Source organism: Passer montanus, unplaced genomic scaffold, assembly GCF_014805655.1.
Source record: "Passer montanus isolate IOZ18808 unplaced genomic scaffold, ASM1480565v1 scaffold57, whole genome shotgun sequence".
Classification (NCBI taxonomy): domain Eukaryota; kingdom Metazoa; phylum Chordata; class Aves; order Passeriformes; family Passeridae; genus Passer; species Passer montanus.
In genome coordinates, this window is record NW_024370705.1 from 2,013,148 (window position 1) to 2,037,543 (window position 24,396).

Below are 24,396 nucleotides of genomic sequence, written 5' to 3' on the forward strand. Positions count from 1 at the left end.
CAGGGCCCACATTTGGGTCTAACTCCCGCCGCTGGGAGCGCGCCGAGCTGAGCATGCGCAGTGCGGCCTTCCCGGCATTTTCCCCAATTCTGTGGGAAAAAGCTTTCATCTTCTGTGAGAAAACGTCCCCACAGAGTCCCCGCGTGTCCCTGTCTCCTCAGGAGCTGTGCTGTGGGAGCAGGGGCTGCTCCAGGGCTGGGTGAGGGCTCCCCCCGGCCCAGGGACCCCGCCCGGCCCGCAGCTGCTCCTGCCTGCCCTCCGGGGACACCACACGGGCCGTGGGCCGAGATCGCTCCTCACGTGACAGCAGAGCCCGTATTTGGGGCTTAACTCCCGCTGCAGGGCGCGCGCCCAGCTGAGCATGCGCAGTGCGGCCTCCCGGTATTTTCCCCAGTTCTGTGGGAATTCTGTGGGAAAAGTTTTCATCTTCTGTGAGAAAACGTCCTCACAGAGAGTCTCCGCGTGTCCCTGTCTCCTCAGGAGCTGTGCTGTGGGAGCAGGGGCTGCTCCAGGGCTGGGTGAGGGCTCCCCCCGGCCCAGGGACCCCGCCCGGCCCGCAGCTGCTCCTGCCTGCCCTCCGGGGACACCACACGGGCCGTGGGCCGAGATCAGCCTTTATCGCCTTTATCGCCTTTATTTAAGCTTGTATGAAGCCGCAGCCGGGCCGAGGCTGCCCTGGCCGCTCCGTGCCCGGCTGTCGCTGCCCCGTGAGGGACACCCGGGCACAGAGAGGAGCCTGCTGCACTGCCCAGCACACGGCAAGCTCAAGCGTGCCAAGATGGATTTTCCCCATCCCTCCCAGGGCTGCTGCTCTCCCTGCTGGGAGAGGGTGGCAAGGAAGTGCAGAAAGCTGCAGGTGCCTCCCTAGAGCCACCTGAGGGCGGGGGACAGGGCGCAGTAGTAGGTGCCGTTGTCGTCCTGGCAGGCGGCTGCGATGGTGAGGATGCAGGCGTTGCTGGCGAGGTCTTTGGTGGCCGAGAAGCGCTCGGGAGTCCCGGCAGGCTTGTGCTTGTCCCGCTCGGAGTTGTAATAGAGCAGGTACTGGAGGGAGTGCCCCGGGCGCTGCTGGTACCAGGAGATGCCGAAGTGGCTGATGTTGTACTGCGGGCTCAGGGTGCAGAAGAGCCGAGCGCTCTGCCCGGGCTGCACGAACACGGAGTGCGGCTGGCTCAGCACGGGCTGAGCCCTGCCAGCTGCACGCACCAGGCACGCAGTTAGTGATGGGCTGGGACGTGTCGCCCATCACCCTCAGCCCCCAAAATGAGGCAACGCCATTTCCCAACCACCACCCTGCTCATCCCACCACAAGCCCCGGAGCAAAACGCCCTACTCAAACCAAGAGAGCCCAGCCTGCCCTCCACCCTGCAGAGCTGATTCTGCCACAGCGCCCTTACCTGTGCCCAGCGTCCCCAGCAGGAGCAGGACTGTGAATGCCAGGGCCATGGCAGGAGGCAGAGCAAGGGAGGCTGCTTCAGAGCAGCTCTGGAGTGCTGCAAGAGCCCGGCTGCTGTGCCGTGCCACTGGCGGGGTGTATGTAAATGACACGGGGGGCTCAGGGACTCAGCTCCCTGGGGCTGCTCGCTCTGCTGCAGCTGGGCTTCAGGGAGGGGGTGACAGCCCATTTCCTTCAGCTGCACCAGCACACCCACAGCTCACCCCACACCCTGGGCATCGCTGACCATCTCTCCTGGCTGCTGGGAGGAGCAGAGAGGTTTCCCTGCGGTCTCACACTCAGGCCCTCTGCTGCCAGGCATGCAGCAGCCCAGGAGCCTGAGCCACACCGTGCCAAGGATGCCCTGGGGAGGCAGCAGGCTGGGGGACACCGGGGAGAAGGGACAATGGGAGGTAGCTGTCCCATCACAGAAGGAACAGAAGGAAAGGTGCAGCTCCATCACGGGGACAGGAATGACTGGGCAGGCTCTCAGCATAACTTGCAGCAGGGGCTGGGAGCTGGCCTCCCTCTTGGCCAGGGCCACCTGAGGAGCAGCAGCCGTGGGCAGCCCTGGTGGGTGGCTGCGGGCAGGAGGCGTGTGTGTCCCCAGGGAGCGGGGCAGAGGTGGCTGCAGCGCAGCTGGGGCGGAAGGACAGCAGACTGTCACAGGCAACGGCCACCAGCTCAGCCGGCGTGAAGCCACTGCTGCCTGTGACACCTGGCACGGGCCACTGCGTCACACGGCCACCAGCCCAGGCTGGCCCCACGGTGAGGGCAGCGGGCACGTCTCATGTGCCAGAGCCCTGGGCGCCTCCTGCCCTCCACAGGCAGGCTCAGCCCCTGCCAGTGCCACCTCAGCTCCACCCAGGGACAGCCGCTCCCGCCCTCTGCAGCACCCACAGAGCCCCAAGGCAAAGACGTTTGCAGGTTTTCCCTGCAGATGTCAGCAGTTTGTGTTCCATGAGCTCTGGCAGGTACGAGCACCCTGCAGGTGCAGCTGCTGCCCACCAGCACTCCCCACGTTCTGCCAAGTGGTGGCAAGATGAACACAAGTCTCCCTGCACGTGTCCCAGGGGAGGAGTGTCACACACACACCTTGTCCCAAGCGCTGAGCAGGTCAAGTCCAGGGATTAGACTGACTGTGAAATGAAACCTGGCAAGACAGAGGGAAATCACCTCCTCATACAAAGAGGGGCATTCCAGAGAAAGGGAATTTTCCTCAGAGCAGTGACATTATCCCCACTGGATAATGCAGCACATCAGTGTTGTTACTGGTTCCCACCATTCCAGCCTCCCCATCTGCTGAGCAGCCCAGGGACATGATTTCATCCATGTTTTCCACAGGAAAAGGGGATGATGCTGCAGGGCCCTGACTGCAGGAACACTTGCACAGCAGCATTTGGGCACCAAACAGAAGATGCAGCCAGCACGTGACCATGTCCACCATGGGGCTGCAAAACCCCAGTGCCTCCTGCTCCGGAGTAGGAGCAGCACAGGCAGGCTCCTCAGGGGGATTTTTCCAGTGACATCCAGCCATGTCACAGTGGAAGCCAGGCTGCCCTTGCAGCAGTGCTGGGCTCAGTTAGGAGCAGGGGAACAGATGTGGCACCACCACAGCCCAGATGAGCTGCAGGACAAATGTGGGGGACAGGAAACAGCATGAGCCTACAAAAAGTCGTAAATTCAGAGCATCTGGGCCCACATGGAGCAGGCAGCCTTCCCAAGACGCTGTTGTTTGGCTCAGCCCTTGCGCTGCCTCCCTTCTCCCCCCGCAGGAGGCTGGAGAACCTGCAGGGGCCATTCGCTGTTGCTGGGCGATCTGGCTGCTGAAACCACAACAGCGTCAGTGGGGATGGAGCCCGTGTGCCCGGGGCTCCCCAGCAGCTCCCAGCGCTGCCTGCAGGACGGGACCGGCCCCACCGCCCTGCCAGGGGCACGGCAGCACCATGTTCGCCACGGTCAGATTCGGAGGTAGGTGGGGACAGCCGGACACCTGGGCCACCCTCGTCACCCCCACGGTGAGGGAGGGACACAGCACCTGGTGCCCGGTGCTGAGGGAACAGGCAGGAGAGCTCTGCCAGGCACAGCAGCACCCTGCACCGTCACTGCTTTTCAAAAAGGGAGATCTATAACCTCTACACTCCAAATCATGGACGGAAACCACTCCAGCAGAGCTGAGTTAAGCACAGGGAGGGAGGCTGGAGGTGAGGATGAGTTCCCAGCCTGGCAGCTCTGGGAAAGCACCGGAGGGGAGCCTGCTTATCTAGCCACAACCAGAAGAGCCATGGGGCACAAGTGCCAGCTGCTAGCAGAGCTCCTCTGTTCTGGGCTGTGTGGGAAGGGCTCCCCGACTGAAATCCTGGCTCTCAGTTTCAGAGAGCAGGCGTTTGTGGGAAGGAATGAGCAGTCCCTATCTTGACCTTACCCAGTTGGCTGAAAGCCATGGCCTTACCCCAGACACTCGTGGCTGAAGCCATCAGACACACACAGTCCTAAGCCTTTGCTCCCTCTGCTATTTGAGTTGGATCCCCAGCTCTGACTACTGACGTGTGTCAGCCCTGGGGGATTTCTCAATTGTGACAAACTCAGTCAGAGTTCATGGCCAAAATATCCCCCGGGTGACTCAGCCACAATCTCCAGCTCTTGCCCCTCGTGACTGGGACCAGCTCGTAGGAGGGCACTGGCAAGGACCAGGGCTCACTGCTTTTTCCTACTCATGCCTGATGAAACAAATCGAAGAACAGAGACACTTTATTAATCAAACCATTTTCCCCAAATCAAAGTGCTCATCTTCTCCCCTTGACCTGGGGCATTCTCAGCACCCACTCCCAGCAGCCATGGGTGTAATGCTCAAGGCCCTGCTGATGCCACAGTGGGCACCTCTGAGCCACCTGCCATGCCCATGTGGTCCTTGGGTTTGGGGTGACCATGCTCCTGTCTCAGATCTCATTCCCTGTTTGCAGCCAACTGCCAAGAAATGGTGAACCTGCTCTGCTCTGTCCAGACCCTCACAGGCCACCTGAAGTGGAAGTGTCAGTGCAGGCCTGAAGGTACGAGTGCTCTGGGCTGTGGTCACCAAGGGACTGCCTCTCACCCACAGAGGAACAGCACAGGGTAACAAACGGGTTACACAGAACATCCCAAAGCACAGGGAAAGGGACAGCAAACCTCCCACTCCCCAGATCTCAGCAGATTCTGTTCTAAGTGTAACTTGCCAAGGAAAATGCCTCTAAACCCCTCAGGCTCATGTTGGCCCCACAGGGACAGTCTGGGCTTCCTTCACCACATCTCTCTCTCTCCAGACTGCATCGATCTTGTGGATGAAAAGGGCACCCTGATGAACCTGAGCAAAGTAGAAGATCCTGCATCTGACTGTGCCAGTAAATACCTGCAGGGAAGGCAGCGCTACGTCCTCGTCAGAGCTGCCCGTGAGTTCCCTGTGCAGGCAGCCCGGGGCAGGAAGGGTCTGCTCTGGGGAGGGCTCTGCTCAGCAGCCACTTGGACACAGCACAGAAGCTCTGAGGAGGCAGAAGCCAGCTCAGATGAACAGCTAGAGCTGAGCCTTTGTTTGTCCAAGGGAGAAGGAACTTCTCCTGGGCAGAACCACCTGCCCCAGTTACAGGCCTTCAGTTTACAGCCAGGACAGAGACTAATCCATTTCTCCCATTCTGCTGCCAGGAGAAGAAAACTCTGAAGCCATCTGCTACGAATCCTTGCTTGAGGACCTGGGGAAACACTACCCTGACCTCCCAGGTAAGAGCCAGGCACCCACCTCACCTCCACAGAGGAGTGGGGGGTGCAGGCATGATCCTGTTCCACCTCAGCCCTCATACAGCACCTGTGGGACTCTCCTCTCATCCCCCTGTGCTCCTTCAGGGCTCTTGGGGGCAGTGGGTGCATTCAGGCACCAAGGGAGGGGACAAGCAGGGCTGCTGTGCAGGACCCCTCCCAGTTAAGAGTGACACCCCACACCAGGCAGAGCCCTGCCCAGCTTGTCCCCCTGGCAAAGAGGGACATCTCCTTGGAACAAATGGGGGGAAGGACATCAGGAGAAACTGGGAGACCCTCAAGTGTCTCTCCCAGGCTGTAGTCTCACAGGTTGGCAGTGCCTTGATCAACACGTGATGGGCAACACAGCAAGAAAACACAACTCTGGAGGGGCTTGGTCACTCCACAGATCGGCTGCAGCAGCTCTCAGAAAAGACTCAGAGGACAGAGCAGAGGAAGAAGGGCTCCTTGCAGAGGGCTCAGCCTCACACCAGCACCCGAGCCAGGAACAGGACCACCTCACAGAGCAAGAGGAGCTTGGAACACAAGAGGACCCCTAAATGAGGAACAGGCCCATTGCTGGTCACCCAGGCAGCACAGCCTCCACCAGGGCCCAAACACCTGCCCAGGCTCTCATTCCAGCACAGCAGAGTCCCCTGCTACTGAGCCCCTCTCCCTGGGATCCCCTGCCCACCCAGAGCTTCACTACCCCATCCCAGGCTGCACCCTGGCAAACCCAGCATCACAGCCAGGCACAGGCACCATCCTCCTGCTTCAGGGGGCTCATGTTCCCTGGCATGGCCTGCACTCCCCAGGGACAGGAACCTGCACCTCCTTCCCACCCACTGCACTCCGTGTTCCCTGGCATGGCCTGCACTCCCCAGAGACAGGGACCTGCACCTCCTTCCCACCCATTGCACTCCCCAGGGACAGGAACCTGCACCTCCTTCCCACCCACTGCACTCCCCAGGGACAGGAACCTGCACCTCCTTCCCACCCACTGCACTCCCCAGGGACAGGAACCTGCACCTCCTTCCCACCCACTGCACTCCCCAGGGACAGGGACCTGCACCTCCTTCCCACCCTGCACCCCTGTCACTGGCTGGGCCTGCAGGGACTGCCCACTGCAATCACCTGGAAAAGCTGCTCCAGGGACAGCCAGGCACTGAGACAGAGACAGACAGAAGCAGCACTCTGCCAAGATGGGTGAAAGGCAGAACACACCTGCTGCTGGCTCTCCTTAACACCTCCACCCAGAGCAACACACCAACAGTCTAAACACTTATTTCTCAAAGGGAGTGGAACAGCTTTGGAATGGTTCCTCCCTGCTCACACAGAGCACACAGAGCACTTGGGCTTTTAATCTCTGGCATCTAGTTTTTCCCTTGACTGTCTCTAAAGAGAACACAAGACACCCCTGATAAGGCCAGGCACAGCTCAGGACATCTCTACCAAGAACTTAAGACTCTGACATTTAGAAGGGGCAGGATTTTCAACACCTCCAGTATCTGCTAACAGCATTTACCATCTAGACTTGGATTTCCTCACAGATCCCAGCAAGGGGCTGAGAACTTGTCCTTTATTCAACAATCAGATCAAAAGGTTAAAAGACTCATTCTGCCATGAAAAATGCATTAGTTAAGCACCTGAAAGTGTCCTGGCTTCACTGCTGTGCCACTCAAACTCCAGCTGAAACCTCAGAATTCCCTTTTAGACCAGCGTGAGGAACAGGGTGTCCTGCTGGAGGCCACAGGCAGCAGTCACGAGGCTGAGCTGCCAAGGTGACTGAAGAGGAAAGCAGCTCCAAACTTCCCCTGATGCCAGTGACCTTGAGAACATTGCATAACCTGCTAAAGCTTCAAAGTCAGATCAGCCAACTGTACCCACAGCCAGACAGGTCACACTCTTAGCTCTGAGGGCAGGACAGGGACTCAGGAAGAGGATATCTACAGAGAAGTAATTTGTCACTGAAAATACCACGGGACACATGTGGGCTTACCTCTCTGCAGCCTCTCCTCTGCCTGGAGGGCAGCCAGTGTCTGGATCCCCTTCTGCCAAGTCATGCAGGCCCAGCCCCTGTTTGCAGGAAGTACACACTTGTGCCTTGTCCTTTGGCTGACAATGTTAATGCTTTGGTAGCTTGATTTTAGCTTGAGAATTAAATAAAGAACATGCACAGGTGGTAGGTCCAAATAAATTCTTTTATTTCTCTGTAATAAATACAGTGCTATCTGAACACTGAAGACCCTTGGGTCCCATCATTCCTTTCCTTCCCTACTAGTTCAGAAGTGAATTACCACTAGAATACTCCTGTGTCTGGTCAGTCTGCTCCCTCCAGCTCACTCCCTGTCTGTCCTTCCACTCCCTGTGGAGAGCAGGTGCTCTACACCACGATCCTCTTCCCTACGAGGGGGCGAATTCTTCACAGGAGAGAAGAAACACCTACAGGGAGGAAGCAGAAGGTCAGCATTAGGAACGTGTTCCAGCAGCTGGAGCAAAAGCTCCAGTGTAACCAGATCATGACCTAACTACTGACAACGGCTTGTACCAAATGCAGCAGGAATTAGAGAGCCAGGGAGAGCAGCACGCTGCCCATGAATCAGAAGGTACCTACAGCCTCCCAACCTTCACAGAGACATTGCCAAAATCATTTCTCCTTCCAGCTGCCTTTTTCTCTTCAGGACACGGCTGTTCCCTACAAAAGCCCTAAAGGGCGCTATATCCCCAGAAAAGCGCTTCTGCAACCCTCAGCCCCCGGGGGTGCTGCGCTGGCAGCAGTTTCCCCGGCAGGGCAGGTTGCACTCACCGTTGCTGTACTTGCACTGCTTCAGCGCCTCATTGAAGCCCTCGCACAGGGTCAGGTCTCTCTGGTTGGTGGCGCACTCCAGGAACTGCTTCATCTCATAGTGGCACGGCCCGTACGGCGACTGCTGCAGCACGGCATGGGGCTCCTGCGGCCACGGCCGCGGTCAGGGCGGCCGGGGGCAGCGGCGCCTCTTGCAGCGCGCTCCCGTCCCCTCGTCCGCCCGCCCGTCCGTCTGTCCGTCCGTCTGTCCGTCCGTCCCTCCCGCCCGGCCCCGCTCCCCCCGCCCAAGGGCGGCCCAAGGGCACAGCCCGGCCCCGCTCGCACCTGGGCGGGCGCCGCCGCCTTGGCGGGCTCGGAGGAGCCGCCGCTGAAGACGCCGGTGATGGCGCTGCCCACGACGTGTCCCACGGCGGAGCCCACGGCCACGCCGGCCGCCGTGCTGGCCATCTGCGCCATCAGCCCGGGCTGCGCCGGCTGCGCCACGGGCGCCGGGGCCGCTGGGGCCGGGCTGCGGAGACAAGGGAGTCATGGGGGCGGCGTGCCGCGGTGTGCCCGCCGTACCCTACTCTACCCTACCCTACCCAGCCCGGCCCGGCCCGGCTCAGCCCCGGTACCTGGCGGGCGCCGGGGCCTTGGCGGGCCGGGACACGCTCCTGCTGCCGCGCGCCATGGCTGTGAGCGCGCCCCGCCCCGCGCCCGCCTTTAGCCGGCCCGCGCCCCGCGTCACACGGCGCGCACGCGCAAGCGGCCGCCGGAGACAGGCCCCGCCCCGCCGGGAGGAGGCGCGCCTTCCGTAGGGCGCGTGCGCAGAAAGGGCAGCGCTGGGGAGTCGGTGCAGCGCCCGCGCGCCCCCGGCAGAGAGCGCGCGAGAACCGTGAGGGCCCGGAGCGGGATGCCTTCCGTAGGGCGCGTGCGCAGAAAGGGCAGCGCTGGGGAGTCGGTGCAGCGCCCGCGCGCCCCCGGCAGAGAGCGCGCGAGAACCGTGAGGGCCCGGAGCGGGATCGGTAACGGAACCGGGAACGGGATCGGGGTCGGGATCGGTAACGGAACCGGGAGCGGGATGGACCCCGGGATCGGTAACGGGAGCGGGATCGGTAACGGAACCGGGAGCGGGATGGACCCCGGGATCGGTAACGGGAGCGGGATCGGTAACGGAACCGGGAGCGGGATGGACCCCGGGATCGGTAACGGAACCGGGCACGGGATCGATAACGGAACGGGGCAGGGGATGGATCACGGGATCGGTAACGGAACCAATCACGGGATCGATAACGGAACCGGGCACGGGATCGATAACGGAACGGGGCAGGGGATGGATCACGGGATCGGTAACGGAACCGGGCACAGGATCAGTAACGGAACCGGGCACGGGATGGACCACAGGATCAGTAATGGAACCGGGCACAGGATGGATCATGGGATCGATAACAGAACCGAGCACGGGATCAATCACACGATCAATAATGGAATGGGGCACGGGATTGATCATGGGATGAATAACAGAACCTGACACGGGATGGATCATAGGATCAATAATGGAACCGGGCATGGGATCGATCACGAGATCAATAACGGAACCAGGTATGGGATGGGTAATGGGATCAATAATGGAACCAACCAGGGGTTCGATCACGGGATCAATAACGGAGCTGGGCATGGGATCGATCATGGGATAAATAACGGAACCGGGCACAGGATCCATCACGGGATCAGTAATGGAATCAGTCACGGGATGGATCACAGAACTGGTAATGGCATCCCTCATGGGATCAATAATGGAACCAATCACGGGACCGCTCATGGAACCAGGGACGGGATTGATCACGGGATGAATAATGGAACCAATCACGGGATCAATAACGGAACCGATCACAGGATCCATCATGCAATCTATAATGGAACCAGGCATGGGATCGATTACAGGATCAATAATGGAACTGGGCATGGGATCAGTCATGGAACTGGTCTCGGGATCGATCATGGAACCGGGCACTGGATTGGTCACAGGATCCATAATGGACCTGGCCACCGGCTCAATCATTGGATCAGTCATGGAACCAGTGACGGTATCAATCACTGATAACGGGACTGATCACAGGATGGATCATGGAATCCTTACAGGATGGATCATGGAACCGACCACAGCATCAGTGCTGGGATCGATCACCGGGCCCGGGCGCGGGGCCGGCTCTGCGCAGGCTGCCAGTGCCCGCTGTCCCTCGCCAGTCCCGCACCGCGCGGCTCCTGAGCACCGCAGCGCTGCCCGCGCCGGGGCTGGCAGCCCTTCCAGAGCAGACATCTGCCCCTGATGCCAGGAGAACATTCCGGCACAGCCCGAGGCCGTTCCCTCCTGTGCTGCCTGCGGGAACAGGGCGATGCCTCGCTCCTTGCTCACCCCGGGAGCGTGGGGACACAAAGCAGAGCTCCCGGTGCAGGCTCTGCGAAGGCTCGGAGCTGCTCCTGCCCGGTGTGGGGCAGGAAGGGGCCTGGAGCGGGAATGAACACGGCCCGTGTGGAGGAGAGGCGGGAATGAGGGGCTGGCAGAGGGAAGGGGAGCGCTCCGCAGCTGGGGCGGGCAAAGGAGGCTGCCAGGGAGGAGGGAAGGGAGGAATGATGTGGTCTAAACCATTGACCAGCAGAGCAATTTTTGCAGCAGCCCTCTGGATACACACCAGGAGATCAAGGAGCACTTTGCAAGGCGTGGACATTGTTGGGCAGTAGGAATCCATGAAAAGATGATGATGAGCCCTCAAATCATGAAGAGACAGGCTGGACGACGCCAGCTTTACCTCCAAACCAATTTCCTGACAATCATCTCCTCCCTGGCACCCCCACTTGTCTCCAGGGCCTCTGTGGGTCCAGGTCTCCTCAGTGTCTCCCTGGAACAGGCCTTGTTGCCACCTCTGTGGGTGTTCCTTCTACCCAATGGAGAGAAAGTAATTTTCAAAATTGAGAAGGATCCAGAAAATGTTCACAAAAAAAAAATCCCAGCTGTGTCATGTCTGTAGCGCTGTGTTCGTACATTCAGCAAGTTGTGAAAAGCAGCTCTTTGGGCTGGTTCATTGACTGGCAGGAATTAGAGAGCCCAGTCACTGCAGGGCTGGCAATTAGCCGCTGTGGAAGTGTTTTTGTAGAGTCAAATTTCCACACGAGGGGAAGAGAAAAGCGTTTGCAAAGCAAGCCGCCCCTCGGCGCGGGAGCCGGGCGGGCAGGGGGAGCTGCAGCTCCGGCACTCCTGAGGGAAGGAGAGGATCGTTCTCAAACACCACTGTGAGGGGAACACCCCCAAATCCTGTGTGGGGAGCTCTGCTGCCCCGGGAGCTGTGCAGTGCTGCTTTCAGCTGAAACAACAGCGTTTTACACCCTGCCTGACTTCACCCACCGACAGAGGGGCCAAGCAGCTGGAAAAGCTGGAATGGGACTGGAAAGGCCTCAGCAGCACCTGCATTTTCCCTTTTCCCAGGTTCTGAGGAAATGTGGCTCCCTTCCTCGAAGGGAAGAGTGTGGCCCCATCCCGAGGAGCCATGAGAGCAAACAGAGGTGGTAGAGCCAGGAGGGAGAAAGGGCAGGAGGGGAGAGGAGGGTGAGAGCTCCTGGCTGTGAGGAGCCGCAGCTGTGCCCGCTGGGCTCGGCTGTGCTGCCAGCAGAGGCCGTGGGGCGTGGGGCCGGGCTCCTGCCCGCTCCTGACCGGAGGAAGGGGCAGGTGCTGCAGGGAGCAGAGGGCGGCCTGAGGCGCGCCTTCCGTAGGGCGCGTGCGCAGAAAGGGCAGCGCTGGGGAGTCGGTGCAGCGCCCGCGCGCCCCCGGCAGAGAGCGCGCGAGAACCGTGAGGGCCCGGAGCGGGATCGGTAACGGAACCGGGAACGGGATCGGGGTCGGGATCGGTAACGGAACCGGGAGCGGGAACGGGAGCGGGATCGGTAACGGAACCGGGAGCGGGATGGACCCCGGGATCGGTAACGGGAGCGGGATCGGTAACGGAACCGGGAGCGGGATGGACCCCGGGATCGGTAACGGAACCGGGCACGGGATCGATAACGGAACGGGGCAGGGGATGGATCACGGGATCGGTATACGGGGCAGGGGATCGGTAACGGAACCGGGAGCGGGATGGACCCCGGGATCGGTAACGGAACCGGGCACGGGATCGATAACGGAACGGGGCAGGGGATGGATCACGGGATCGGTAACGGAACCGGGCACAGGATCAGTAACGGAACCGGGCACGGGATGGACCACAGGATCAGTAATGGAACCGGGCACAGGATGGATCATGGGATCGATAACAGAACCGAGCACGGGATCAATCACACGATCAATAATGGAATGGGGCACGGGATTGATCATGGGATGAATAACAGAACCTGACACGGGATGGATCATAGGATCAATAATGGAACCGGGCATGGGATCGATCACGAGATCAATAACGGAACCAGGTATGGGATGGGTAATGGGATCAATAATGGAACCGGGCACAGGACGGATCACGGGATCGATAACAGAACCGGGCACGGGATCAATCACACGATCAATAACGGAATGGGGCACGGGATTGATCATGGGATGAATAACAGAACCTGACACAGGATGGATCATAGGATCAATAATGGAACTGGGCATGGGATTGATCACGAGATCAATAACGGAACCGGGTATGGGATGGATAATGGGATCAATAATGGAACCAACCAGGGGTTCGATCACGGGATCAATAACGGAGCTGGGCATGGGATCGATCATGGGATAAATAACGGAACCGGGCACAGGATCCATCACGGGATCAGTAATGGAATCAGTCACGGGATGGATCACAGAACTGGTAATGGCATCCCTCATGGGATCAATAATGGAACCAATCACGGGACTGCTCATGGAACCAGGGACGGGATTGATCACGGGATGAATAATGGAACCAATCACGGGATCAATAACGGAACCGATCACAGGATCCATCATGCAATCTATAATGGAACCAGGCATGGGATCGATTACAGGATCAATAATGGAACTGGGCATGGGATCAGTCATGGAACTGGTCTCGGGATCGATCATGGAACCGGGCACTGGATTGATCACAGGATCCATAATGGACCTGGCCACCGGCTCAATCATTGGATCAGTCATGGAACCAGTGACGGTATCAATCACTGATAACGGGACTGATCACAGGATGGATCATGGACTCCTTACAGGATCGATCATGGAACCGACCACAGCATCAGTGCCGGGATCGATCACCGGGCCCGGGCGCGGGGCCGGCTCTGCGCAGGCTGCCAGTGCCCGCTGTCCCTCGCCAGTCCCGCACCGCGTGGCTCCTGAGCACCGCAGCGCTGCCCGCGCCGGGGCTGGCAGCCCTTCCAGAGCAGACATCTGCCCCTGATGCCAGGAGAACATCCCGGCACAGCCCGAGGCCGTTCCCTCCTGTGCTGCCTGCGGGAACAGGGCGATGCCTCGCTCCTTGCTCACCCCGGGAGCGTGGGGACACAAAGCAGAGCTCCCGGTGCAGGCTCTGCGAAGGCTCGGAGCTGCTCCTGCCCGGGGTGGGGCAGGAAGGGGCCTGGAGCGTGAATGAACACGGCCCGTGTGGAGGAGAGGCGGGAATGAGGGGCTGGCAGAGGGAAGGGGAGCGCTCCGCAGCTGGGGCGGGCAAAGGAGGCTGCCAGGGAGGAGGGAAGGGAGGAATGATGTGGTCTAAACCATTGACCAGCAGAGCAATTTTTGCAGCAGCCCTCTGGATACACACCAGGAGATCAAGGAGCACTTTGCAAGGCGTGGACATTGTTGGGCAGTAGGAATCCATGAAAAGATGATGATGAGCCCTCAAATCATGAAGAGACAGGCTGGACGACGCCAGCTTTACCTCCAAACCAATTTCCTGACAATCATCTCCTCCCTGGCACCCCCACTTGTCTCCAGGGCCTCTGTGGGTCCAGGTCTCCTCAGTGTCTCCCTGGAACAGGCCTTGTTGCCACCTCTGTGGGTGTTCCTTCTACCCAATGGAGAGAAAGTAATTTTCAAAATTGAGAAGGATCCAGAAAATGTTCACAAAAAAAAAATCCCAGCTGTGTCATGTCTGTAGCGCTGTGTTTGTACATTCAGCAAGTTGTGAAAAGCAGCTCTTTGGGCTGGTTCATTGACTGGCAGGAATTAGAGAGCCCAGTCACTGCAGGGCTGGCAATTAGCCGCTGTGGAAGTGTTTTTGTAGAGTCAAATTTCCACACGAGGGGAAGAGAAAAGCGTTTGCAAAGCAAGCCGCCCCTCGGCGCGGGAGCCGGGCGGGCAGGGGGAGCTGCAGCTCCGGCACTCCTGAGGGAAGGAGAGGATCGTTCGCAAACACCACTGTGAGGGGAACACCCCCAAATCCTGTGTGGGGAGCTCTGCTGCCCCGGGAGCTGTGCAGTGCTGCTTTCAGCTGAAACAACAGCGTTTTACACCCTGCCTGACTTTGCCCACCGACAGAGGGGCCAAGCAGCTGGAAAAGCTGGAATGGGACTGGAAAGGCCTCAGCAGCACCTGCATTTTCCCTTTTCCCAGGTTCTGAGGAAATGTGGCTCCCTTCCTCGAAGGGAAGAGTGTGGCCCCATCCCGAGGAGCCATGAGAGCAAACAGAGGTGGTAGAGCCAGGAGGGAGAAAGGGCAGGAGGGGAGAGGAGGGTGAGAGCTCCTGGCTGTGAGGAGCCGCAGCTGTGCCCGCTGGGCTCGGCTGTGCTGCCAGCAGCGGCCGTGGGGCGTGGGGCCGGGCTCCTGCCCGCTCCTGGCCGGAGGAAGGGGCAGGTGCTGCAGGGAGCAGAGGGCGGCCTCACCGGGCACAGGGAGTGCCAGAGCCCGGCCGCAAGAAATCAACATTCATTAGTTCCAGTCCGCGCAGAAGAACTTGCTGAAGGAGCCCGGGCTCCAAGCTGAGCTCCCCCTCTCAGCCGCGTCTGGGGGACCCTTTGATTTGGTTAATGAGACGCAAAGTTTTTCTGTGCCGTGGGAGGCCGGCTATGTGCTGAGGAGCGCAGCTAGCCCGGCTCTGCTAATGAGATAATTTCTTGTGGCTGTCTGCGAGGCTGTGCTCGGCTCCCCCGCGCACGCCGCCCTCCCCAGCCCTCGCTCCAATACCCTCGCAACAATTTTCACTGTTTGATCCACCAAACTTCCTAATTCCGCTATTTTTCACCCTAAATTTGATTTTGATTCGATGAAGTGGCTTCATTTTGCCTCTCTCTTTTCCCCTACTCCAGGTCTCTCCTTGCACAGTTCAGCTGTTAGGGCTTGCCTGCACTTGAAGGTTGCCTCTGGATTTAGGGACGCATAAATCTGAAAGACATTAATTAATTCTTGAGCACTTCTGGAAGGATTTACTCAAAATCGGTAATTTCTGAGTAACTTGGTGCCCTGGCTCCCAGTTCATCCTCCTGTTAGCAGCAGGAGCAGGTAAGGCAAGGTTTGTAAAAGGCACGTCTGTGCTTTTAAAATTGCTTTCTCTCTGAAAGGAACTCACTACCTCCCCCTCCAGAGTCTGCCTCGCTTAAATCCTCCCTCTGTCACAGCTGAAATGTGGTACAAAGAGATCCAGGAATTCCCCAAGCCTTTGGCTCTCCAGGGGTTGTTTCACAGGTAAGGAATGCAGCGCCGGCCTCCCTGCGTCTCCCGCCTGTCTGCCCCTGCCGCGGGCAGGGCTCGGGCTGGCTGAGCCCGGCTGCGCTCCGGGGCTCCGCTCGGGGCTCGGTGACACCCCGGGGTCCCGGGCTGCCGCACATCCCGGCCGGCCCGGGGGAGCGCGGAGCCTCCCGAGCTGCGGCTCGGCGCTTGGAGAGCCCTCCCGAGAGCGTGCAGGGGCACATCTGGGAGTGCTCCGGCTCTACCTGAGCCGAAGTTATTTAGGTTAGCAGCAAATTGCACGGCATGATTGCTCGGGGAGCTGGGCAAAGTATTCAAAGCAGAAGAAAGCGTCTGATGGATTCGCCAATGTTTTTGTTTGTGGACAATCCCCCCAAAAAGACAGCAACAAACCCTTCCAGTTCTTACCAATGTGTTTGCTACTCAAAATTACTCCATGAATCACTTGTGACTGAGTGCAGTCAGTGGGTTTCTCATGTCCTTTTATTTTGTTCTTTGAGCTCTAGCTAGTCCTAGTTTGCTTGTGCCAAGTGGCTGATTTCAGTCCCCAGGTTCACAGAGCAGAACACTCAGGACAGAAGGAAATATGCAAGAACTACCTTTTTATCCTATACAGTTTTTTGAGTTGCAGCCAACAAATAATAATTTTTTAAAAAAACCCAAAAAATAACCAACCAACTAAAAAAAAACCAAAAAAAACCAAAAAACCAACAAAAAAGTAGCTACCACTTAACAGAATTCACCGATTTTTCATGAGCAAATGGCACACCCCAAAAAAACAAAAAAATAAAAAAACCAAAAAAAACCCAACAAAAAAGTAGCTACCACTAAACAGAATTCACCGATTTTTCATGAGCAAATGGCACAATTCCTACGGGCCTGCCTCACCAGCGCTCCCCGAGGATGACAAAAGGGCAGTGTCACGGGCAGGTGATGCTCCCCGGTGGCACACAGCCCTGTCTCACCCCGGCTGCCGCTCCCCACACCCCATCTTCCTGTCTGCATCCTTGCTCCGCCACTCTTTAGCCCAAATGCCGTGCCTGACACGCAGTGCCCGTGCTGCAGGAGCGGAGATGGGCAGCGGGAGGAGGAGAAGCCCGCGGTGTGTGACTGGAGGATGGCCAGACGGGGTGCGAGGGGAGGGAGGCAGCGCCCAGAGCCGCTGCTGCTTTCAAGTCCCGTGCTCCAGGATCTACATGCCATTTCTTGGATGTGGTTTGCCCCCAGGGCAATCTCAACAGCTGTGAAGTTTCAACAGATGAACGATGTAGTTTTCAATAAATTTCACCAAGCAAAGGGAAGGATTTTAACTCGTTCATGCTAGCCCAGTTTTGGTCTGAAGGCTCTTCTGGCCCTGAACCCTCTCAGGCCAGGAGTGTTTCCTGTTTGAGCCCCAGGCACAGCTGAGCTGCACTGACAGGTTTCCCCATCAGAAGAGGCTTCTCAGCCATGCCCGTGGCTCCTGGGAGGTGCAGGCACAGCCCTGCCTTTACCTGTGCCACTCGAACCCGCTCTGGTGGAGGAAGGTACCCAATGTGGATGCCCTCTGCTCCTGCTGGGGAAAGGAGAGACAGCAGAAAGACAATTTTCCAAATCTCCTTGTGGTAACTGCATTTTGGAAGTTCCATTTCCTTTCTACTCTCTCATCCAGAAGTGGGGCTTGTGCTCCTGGAGTCGTGTTCTCATCCCAGCAGAAGGCTGATGCCATTAATTGTAACTGAAAGAGGGGCTTTTGTGTTCCTGAATACTTCAGTCAGAGAAGTCAAGAAATTCCCTCTTGCAGAACACATCAGGTGTATCCTCAGATCACGAGGACAATTACCTGAATTCACCTGCTGTGCACAGGACAAGGCAGCAAGCCTGAGTCCAGAGGTAAGAAGCCAGCCCAGGGTTTTTGGTGCATGTCTGGGGGATCTGAGCAGTGGGGCTGTGACCTGTGCTGCCTCTCCTGTGGCTGGGATCTGCCAGGGAGCCCGAAGCAGCAGCGAGCCCACAGCCCTTGCAGGAGATACCAGTGCAGGGTGAGCCCTGCAGGGATCTCACACCTGCTCAGGCTCCCTGCTGCCCCTGGCCCTGCCTCACCTCCCGTGTCCAGGCTCAGGGCTGAGCATTCCTCCTCACCCAAATGTCTGCCCAGAGCCCATTCCCTCCTGCTCCTGCACAGCTGCTCCCTGGCCAGTCTGGTTCCCCCTCTCTCTGCAGACAGACAGACAACACCTCCAGGAGCTGCCCCAGTGGTTCCCCACAGCTCTGGAGGGCACTGATGGAGTTTCCCTGTAGTGAAACAACACAGGGCCCGCTACAAGCTCGAGGATGGGTCTGTGTGTGAGGCAGGGGTGCCCGTGACCTTCAGGCAGCTCTTGGCACCAACCCATGAACAGCTACTGCTTTGAACTGGAACATCCCAGTGACTCCCTCCCTGCCTCCCCCCTTCCCAAGCAAAGACACAGCTCATGTGGCACCCCAAGAGATCTTGTGAGTTCTGCAGCCTCTGCACAACAGTGCACACACACCTGTGATTTGGGGTCTTTTGTCCCAGCTCTCCAAAATGTTTCATGAGTTTTAGTCACCACATTGCTCTCCCTGTCCTCCTGAGGCTCCCCAGCCACCAGCTTCCAACAGAAATTTCTCAGACAGAAACTAAATATCGGATCCCATCTTTTCCTTCCTGTAAAAGAGGCCAGTGGAACCTCCTTTTGACGTGGAAAGTCAATAACCCTTGTAAATGCACAGGGCAGCCTGGTTGTGCACTCTGATTTCTCATGATTTCTGCTGAAATGCTTTTCTTTCAGTTGTCATCTCTGCCAGAGTATGGCTCCTCCACAGGAACACTGCAAACATCCTCTGTAGCAACAGCCTGACCTTTTGAAAAATCAGTGATGTGAACAAACCCCTGAGCTCTCTGGAAAGGCTGCACGCTGTGGATGCTGTGCTGGATCCATTCCCAGCCTTGTGCAAGCTCTCCTGGTGCTCTTTTCAGATGGTTCTTCAGAGGGGTCTCTGGGTTCTCTCCTGGATCTGAGGCTGCCACAGGGAGTTTGTGACAATGCACTCAGAGTTCAGCAGTTTCAGGCCGAGATAAAGTGGGAAAACACTTTGGGAACCCATCTCTGCCACTGTCCCACCAATTTATTCCAGTGACATTTGCCAGTGGCAGTGCAGTGTGTGTCACACAGAGCATGTGGAATGGCAGGACATGGCATCACTGCTGTGCAAAGCTACTGCTGGAGAGGCACTGTGCATCCCAGAGGGAGCCAGGAGTGTGCTCACACCAATAAAATCCACACTTCTGTGGTCTCTCTTCATGGATATCTCCTCTGGCCCAAATTTTCTTGCTCTCCTGTCTTTTTCCCCCCTGGCTCACATCCCCACTGCCTTCACACGGTTTATTCAGTCAGAGCCCCGTGTCTGGCTGGTTCTGCTCCCCCAACACCAGCCAGCCCATGAGTGCAGCCTCCCGTCCTGGCGAGGTGTGGGGAGCCCTCTCTCCTTGCTGCTGCTGGCCCTGCCTGGCCAGGCCCGCCTGCCCCTCCCGGGGACAGACCCCTCGCACTGCCAGGGGGTGAGAGCGTGCCCCAAGGGACGGTGCCAGAGCAGCGTGGAGGGGCAGGGGGTCCCAGCCGTGCCGAGAGGAGCTGGGGGAGCGGGACCCGCTCCAGGGAAGGGAGCTCAGCAGCTGGGGAGGGGGGAGAGGGAGCTGAGGGGCTTGGCTGCTCTGAGCTGAAACGTGCGCGAAGAAAAGCCCCGACCCACACCCTGAATTCCACAGCTCCACTCCAGGGACAGGGAGAGGGAGAGAGGACAGGACGGGACAATTCCAGCAGCCCTGCGACTTGTTCATAAAAGCCTCATCTCCGCAGCCCTGCCCGCCTCCTCCCCCATCGCCCCCACAGCTCACGCTGGGTTTATTAACGCAGTTCCCCTCGGGCTAGAGGGAATCACGTCCCAGGAGACATTCCAGTCTCAGCTCAGCTTCGGAGGGGATCAGAGAGCCAAGGGTGGGGGGCGTTTCACCGGGACGTTCCATTCGCGGAGGGCTGGCAGGTCGGGAGCGCTGCAAGACGGCACTAGCAGCGTCCTCAGCAGAGCCCGAGCAGCCGCGGGCTCAGCCGAGCCCTGCCCGCTGCTCCGCGTCCCAGCCCCTCGTGCTTTGGCCGGGCTGCTGTGTCCCAGCTGTGCCCTGTGTCCCAGGCTCTGCTCTGCGTCCCAGCCTGTGCCGTGTGTCCCATCCCGTGCTCTGTGTCCCAGCCTGTGTCCCATCCCGTGCTCTGTGTCCCATCCTGTGCCCTGTGTCCCAGGCTGTGCCCTGTGTCCCAGCCTGTGCCCTGTGTCCCAGCCCCTCGTGCTGTGCCTGGGCCGCTGGCTCCAGGTTCCCGGCCGGGCACGGGGCTCTGGCCAGGCCGTGTGGCCCGTGGCTCAGCTGAGCACGCTGTTGGTGACCCGCAGCCACGAGGGCTCAGCCCAGGGCCAGCTCCTCGCCACCAGGGCCCCTGCAGCAGCCTGAGCAGCAATTCCTCTCGCCAGGAATGGCAGCTGGCTCCCCGGCGTCTGGCTCCGTCCCGGAGCCCTGCTGGGGCCCAGGGCAGCTCCTCGCCACCAGGGCCCCGAGCAGCGATTCCTCTCGCCAGGAATGGCAGCTGGCTCCCCGGCGTCTGGCTCCGCAGGTGAACTGCGGCGTGCCCTGAGCCTATGCCAGGAAAATGCCAGCAGATGAAACTGCATCTCAGGCCAAGAGACATGAAGATGGATGTGTTTTCCTCGCCCGGCTTATCTCGCAGGCAGCGCTCCTCAGCCGAGCCCGGCTGTGTTTGTGTGCGCTCGGCTCCTGGCACGGGGCAGGGGATGATCAGACACAAACACTGCGGTGGCGAGCTCCCCGAGCCCGGCCCTGCCCTGCCTGGCCCTGCCCTGCTGCAAACCCAGCGCTGGGACCGGGGCTGGGCCCAGGGGATGAGTCCAGAGCTGGGTCCTGGAGCTGAGCCCGGGGCTGCTGCAGAAGGGAGAGGAAGAGCAGGAGGACCCTGGAGCTGTTTGGGCAGTGTGTGAGCTGCACTGCGAGCTGCCCTGCACTGTGCCCTGCACTGCGAGCTGCACTGTGAGCTGCACTGCGAGCTGCCCTGCACTGTGAGCTGCCCTGTGAGCTGCACAGGGGACAGGCTGTGGCTGTCTCCGTGCTCCCCCAGTGATCCCTTCCCGGCCTGGACCCCTGAGGAGTGCAGAGCCCCTCTGCAAGGAGAGGAGCAGCACACTCCTGCCACCACGTCCCTCGTTCCGAGGTCAGGGAGCAGCAGTGCCTGGCCAGCAGCCCTGCAGGCAGTCATGGCCCTGCCCCACACGTGCCCCTTGGTTTCACAAGGGCACTGCATCAAGCTGATCCCAAGCTCGTCTGACTCTGCACTGCTGGGTTCAACCCAGGACTAAGGTCAAAGAAAGGGGAGAGCAAAAGAAAATAGATGTAAAATAAGTAGTAGGGAATCAAGCAAGATTTTCTGGAAATTCATGGTGAGACTGACCTAGTCAAGTTGAAGTCTGGAAAACTTTGGTGTTTTCAAGGTTCACTGTTTGGACCCAGGACAGTTTGGACCCAAGGTTCACTGTTTGGACCCCTGCACAATTCCAGCATTTCCATTTAAGAGATTTTTTAAAAACCCAAAATAGATTTGAAGCAAAGCGCTTTGCTGACCAACATACATTTTATTTTACAAATTACTTTACCTTTCCACTTGTGAGTCCAGGCCCAAAGGTCAAGTTCCCACTCCACAGTTTCCTCTTGCCCACTCCCCATGCCCATGTCTTGGGCTGCCAGCAGAGGAGGAGAACTGGTAATTAAAAAAGTGCTCCTGGTCAATCATGTTGACATGGGCAGTTCACTGCACATGACCCCCAGACTTGTTTGCATCCACCACCACCTGTACAAACGCCCATTTTGGGTACCCAGGAGGAAAACAAGAGCCAGGGCCAGAGAAAAGGAGAATCCCAAAAGCAAGAGGTGAGAGCAGAGACTGGCCTGATGGGGACGTGTCCTCATTTGTCACCCACTGGGCAGTGATGCTGGAGACATCAATTCATGAGGTTGTCTCCTACAGAGAGAGCAGGGAAGACATCACAGAAATCAAAGGGGTTTCTCTGTCCTGGGGATTTGGCTCCTGGAGCCTTTTCCAGCTGCTCAGGGAAATGCCCAGGGGGTGCAAAGCTCCATGCTGACTTTGCAGGGGACCTCAAGCCAGGTCCCCAGGCACACAGAATACAGCTGTGAAAGTCACACCAGGGAGGTGGCAGGAAACAAAAGGCTTTGGACAGACAGGCTTAATCCATTTAAATTCAGTTTCTCTCTCACTTCCCTCCCCTTTCCCCTAGGCTCTCATCAGAAGCTCTTCCCCCACCTCCCCTCAGCCGCCAGTGCCTTACAGCAGTATCACACCCAAGTGGCCCATGGGCTGAGGGAGTTATTGCACCTCTTTGCTGCTCACAAAGAATCAAACCTGCTGTTCTCTTCCTCTGGCACAGCCCCTTTCCCCCCAACACCTGCTGGGTGTAGAGTGAGGCTATTCCCAGCTGCTGGTTCCTGCTGAGACTCACATTACGGTGCTGCTCTGCCTGCCCAGGTGTTCACAAGGCCCTCCTTGTTGGGAAGCCTTAGGGGAGTGGGAGAAGGGCTAATGCTTGTGGTCACAAGGACTTGGAAAACTCCTGACAGCTCGGCCACTTGCTGGGGCTGGAAGGCCCCAAACAGATGCTGAGCAAGAAGAGCTCCATGTGGGGATGCTAAATCAGCAACACCAGTGACCATCGGGACCTCTCAGCCATGAGAACTTCCACTGAGCTCCTGCAGCCATCCCGAGAAGCCCAAGTTTGGCTCCAGCCTGGCAGGAGCTGCAGGAAAGCAAACAGACAGTGAGATGTCAGACTGAGGGATGTCAGACTGGGGGATGTCAGACTGGGAGATGTCAGACTGGGGGATGTCACACTGGGGGATGTCACACTGCCGGTGCTCTGGGGCTGGGGTGGGAGCCCTGTGCTCATCTGGCTGCAGCCTCTGTGCATCCATGGGCTGCATGCACAGGACAGACATGCCTGAGAGAGTTCCCAGCTCAGGAACACAACAAGAAGGAATTCTGCAGGCTGCACACAGGGCACAGGAGTCTCCAGAACACCCAAGAGTCATTTTTCTGCTGCTAAACATCTACTGGCTGGGCTGGGAAATATCTGTGATCCCAAACACAACATGCACTCTCTTTTGTGCTAAGTGCCTTGGCAGGAGCCAGCAGTTCTCACACACAGTTCCATCACTGCAGGGACCAAGTTTCCCAGAACATCCCCTTTAAAATCTCCCTGCATTAAGAAGAGCCAAACTGCCTGTTGCTGCCTCACAGGCTGCTCCCATGCCTCTCCCTGCTTCCCCAGGGCTCCACTGCCATGGGCTGGAAAGCACTGAGCTCCCAGAGACAGCAGCACTAAAAGAAAAGACACTAAAGAAAAGAGAGACAAAGGCAGGAAAGCTTTTTTCACTGGGACCCAGCTGTCTGGCTCAGAGAAAGGCAAGAAACAAGGGTCTGCTCTGCATTCCTGGGGCACAGCCAGAATAAGAGCAGAAGGGTAAATTCCAGAGTGCAGCGTGGTTTTTTCCCTGCTCCCCTGTCCCCTCTTGCATATAAGGCCTCGGGGATATGCTGAGCATGGTGCTCCAGTGCAGGGACATCTTGCTAACAGCCTGTGAGTGAAACATGCAGCACCTCCCAAAGCCAGCCAAGACCAGGCTCTTTCTTCTCACATCTGCTCACCGTACCCAGTATTTACATCGTCAGTATGGTTCCCATAAAACTAAACATGAACAACTGATCACAGACAAATAAAGCAGTAATGGAGCCCGGGATGTCAGGAAGCCTTACTCACTCCCTGCACACCAGCCTGGGCAGCTGGAGATCAAAGTTCTCTTATTTGCAGTACATTTCTTGAAACAATTTTCAGCTAAACTCAGTCTGCTGAGAGGATGCTGACACAATCCAGGGCTTCTCCCATAGAAACAGGAACCAAGAAACCAGACCTGAGCATTGCTGCCTCCATCTCCAGGTGGCTGAGCAGATGGAGAAGGTTTTGGCATCTCCAAAATGGGGAGTTGCTCCCTTCCTTCCCCTCCCTCAGCATCCTTGCTCGGGAAACCCTTCTCGCAAAGGGTGAGTGAAGGGTTTGAGTGGAAAAGTGAGCAAAGCAGAGCCCTGCACAGGCACAGCAGGGGTGCAAACACATTAAAACTCGGCTGTGAGCTACTCCCCACGGGGACTGGAGCGGTCTCGACGGGCACCCAGAGGATGGGGTTTAGTCCTTGGTGCCCTTAGGCAGGAGAGGCTCAAGACACCTTTGAAGGGGCCCGTTTAAAGGCGCCCCAAGGCCGGCAGGACCCGGAGGCCGGTGCCGGGCAGGCGTGGGAGGGGGTCCCGCCCCGCTCCGCCCCCGGGGGGCGGCGGGGCGGAGCGGCCGGGACGGGCGGGACCCCCCTCCCGCGATGCCGCCGGGCCGTGTCCCCCCGGCCCGGCCCGAGCAGCCGCGGCTCGGGGAGAACAAAAGGCAGGAGCGGGAGGAGGCGCGAGGAGGAGGGCAGGCGGCCCCGGTGGGGGGATAAAAGGCTCAGCGAGGACCCCCCCCTCCTGTGCCCCATGTCCGAGCCCGCTCCGCCGCCCGGCATGGCCCGCCCGGCATGGCCCGCCGCCGCCGCCTTGCTGGCCGCCGCTCTGCTGCACTGCGCGCCCGCCGCGCCCGCCCGCCGCCACAAGCCCTCTGTGTCCC

The 24,396-nt window shown here is 58.6% G+C and overlaps 4 protein-coding genes and 1 long non-coding RNA gene across 8 annotated transcripts in view; 2 read left to right on the top strand and 3 right to left on the bottom strand.

Annotated features, from left to right (window-relative positions):
- Window positions 1–296: 296 nt before the first annotated feature.
- On the bottom strand, window positions 297–7,314 carry VPREB3 (V-set pre-B cell surrogate light chain 3). Of its 3 annotated transcripts, none has more exons than XM_039726175.1 (2): window positions 7,200–7,314; window positions 297–1,193 (listed from the first exon to the last, which is right to left on the bottom strand). In XM_039726175.1, the coding sequence occupies exons 1-2, from the start codon at window positions 7,261–7,263 to the stop codon at window positions 865–867; spliced, it is 393 nt and encodes a 130-aa protein (XP_039582109.1). In that variant the 5' UTR covers window positions 7,264–7,314; the 3' UTR covers window positions 297–864. The 3 variants fall into 3 exon arrangements, with proteins under 3 accessions (XP_039582109.1, XP_039582108.1, XP_039582110.1); XM_039726174.1 differs by lacking the exon at window positions 7,200–7,314 and adding an exon at window positions 1,395–2,519 and having other exon boundaries at window positions 297–1,143; XM_039726176.1 differs by lacking the exon at window positions 7,200–7,314 and adding an exon at window positions 1,395–1,590.
- On the top strand, window positions 2,531–6,048 carry CUNH22orf15 (chromosome unknown C22orf15 homolog). Of its 2 annotated transcripts, XM_039726171.1 has the most exons (5): window positions 2,531–3,403; window positions 4,396–4,482; window positions 4,735–4,860; window positions 5,111–5,185; window positions 5,610–6,048. In XM_039726171.1, exons 1-5 carry the CDS (start codon window positions 3,055–3,057, stop codon window positions 5,762–5,764), a joined length of 792 nt encoding a protein of 263 aa, XP_039582105.1. In that variant the 5' UTR covers window positions 2,531–3,054; the 3' UTR covers window positions 5,765–6,048. The 2 variants fall into 2 exon arrangements, with proteins under 2 accessions (XP_039582105.1, XP_039582104.1); XM_039726170.1 differs by lacking the exon at window positions 5,610–6,048 and having other exon boundaries at window positions 2,532–3,403; window positions 5,111–5,423.
- On the bottom strand, window positions 3,353–6,445 carry LOC120510380. The gene is made up of 3 exons (XR_005629462.1): window positions 6,335–6,445; window positions 4,183–5,756; window positions 3,353–4,152 (listed from the first exon to the last, which is right to left on the bottom strand). It is a non-coding gene; the product is annotated as an uncharacterized LOC120510380 (long non-coding RNA).
- Window positions 7,315–7,382: 68 nt separating the features above from the next.
- On the bottom strand, window positions 7,383–8,768 carry CHCHD10 (coiled-coil-helix-coiled-coil-helix domain containing 10). The gene is made up of 4 exons (XM_039726177.1): window positions 8,621–8,768; window positions 8,331–8,514; window positions 8,007–8,151; window positions 7,383–7,642 (listed from the first exon to the last, which is right to left on the bottom strand). The coding sequence occupies exons 1-4, from the start codon at window positions 8,674–8,676 to the stop codon at window positions 7,623–7,625; spliced, it is 405 nt and encodes a 134-aa protein (XP_039582111.1). The 5' UTR covers window positions 8,677–8,768; the 3' UTR covers window positions 7,383–7,622.
- A 15,313-nt stretch (window positions 8,769–24,081) lies between these two features.
- MMP11 (matrix metallopeptidase 11) overlaps window positions 24,082–24,396 on the top strand; it is an 18,821-nt gene continuing 18,506 nt past the window's right edge. Inside the window, exon 1 of the mRNA XM_039726149.1 lies at window positions 24,082–24,385. Within this exon, the coding sequence (XP_039582083.1) occupies window positions 24,267–24,385 (119 nt within the window). The 5' untranslated portion in view covers window positions 24,082–24,266. The remainder of the gene's footprint in view (window positions 24,386–24,396) is intronic.

Bases quoted from the DNA above. Each gene is read 5' to 3' on its own strand.
- VPREB3 (XM_039726174.1), bottom strand. From the start codon at position 1,622: ATGGGCTGTCACCCCCTCCCTGAAGCCCAGCTGCAGCAGAGCGAGCAG. The intron at 1,144-1,394 runs GTAAGGGCGCTG...GTGTTCGTGCAG, and splicing joins GCTGGGGACGCTGGGCACAG to CCCGGGCAGAGCGCTCGGCT.
- CUNH22orf15 (XM_039726170.1), top strand. From the start codon at position 3,055: ATGAGCTGCAGGACAAATGTGGGGGACAGGAAACAGCATGAGCCTACA. The intron at 3,404-4,395 runs GTAGGTGGGGAC...CCCTGTTTGCAG, and splicing joins CGCCACGGTCAGATTCGGAG to CCAACTGCCAAGAAATGGTG. The intron at 4,861-5,110 runs GTGAGTTCCCTG...TTCTGCTGCCAG, and splicing joins CGTCCTCGTCAGAGCTGCCC to GAGAAGAAAACTCTGAAGCC.
- CHCHD10 (XM_039726177.1), bottom strand. From the start codon at position 8,676: ATGGCGCGCGGCAGCAGGAGCGTGTCCCGGCCCGCCAAGGCCCCGGCG. The intron at 8,152-8,330 runs GTGCGAGCGGGG...CCGTGGCCGCAG, and splicing joins AGGCGGCGGCGCCCGCCCAG to GAGCCCCATGCCGTGCTGCA. The intron at 7,643-8,006 runs GTGAGTGCAACC...TCCTCCCTGTAG, and splicing joins GCAGTGCAAGTACAGCAACG to GTGTTTCTTCTCTCCTGTGA.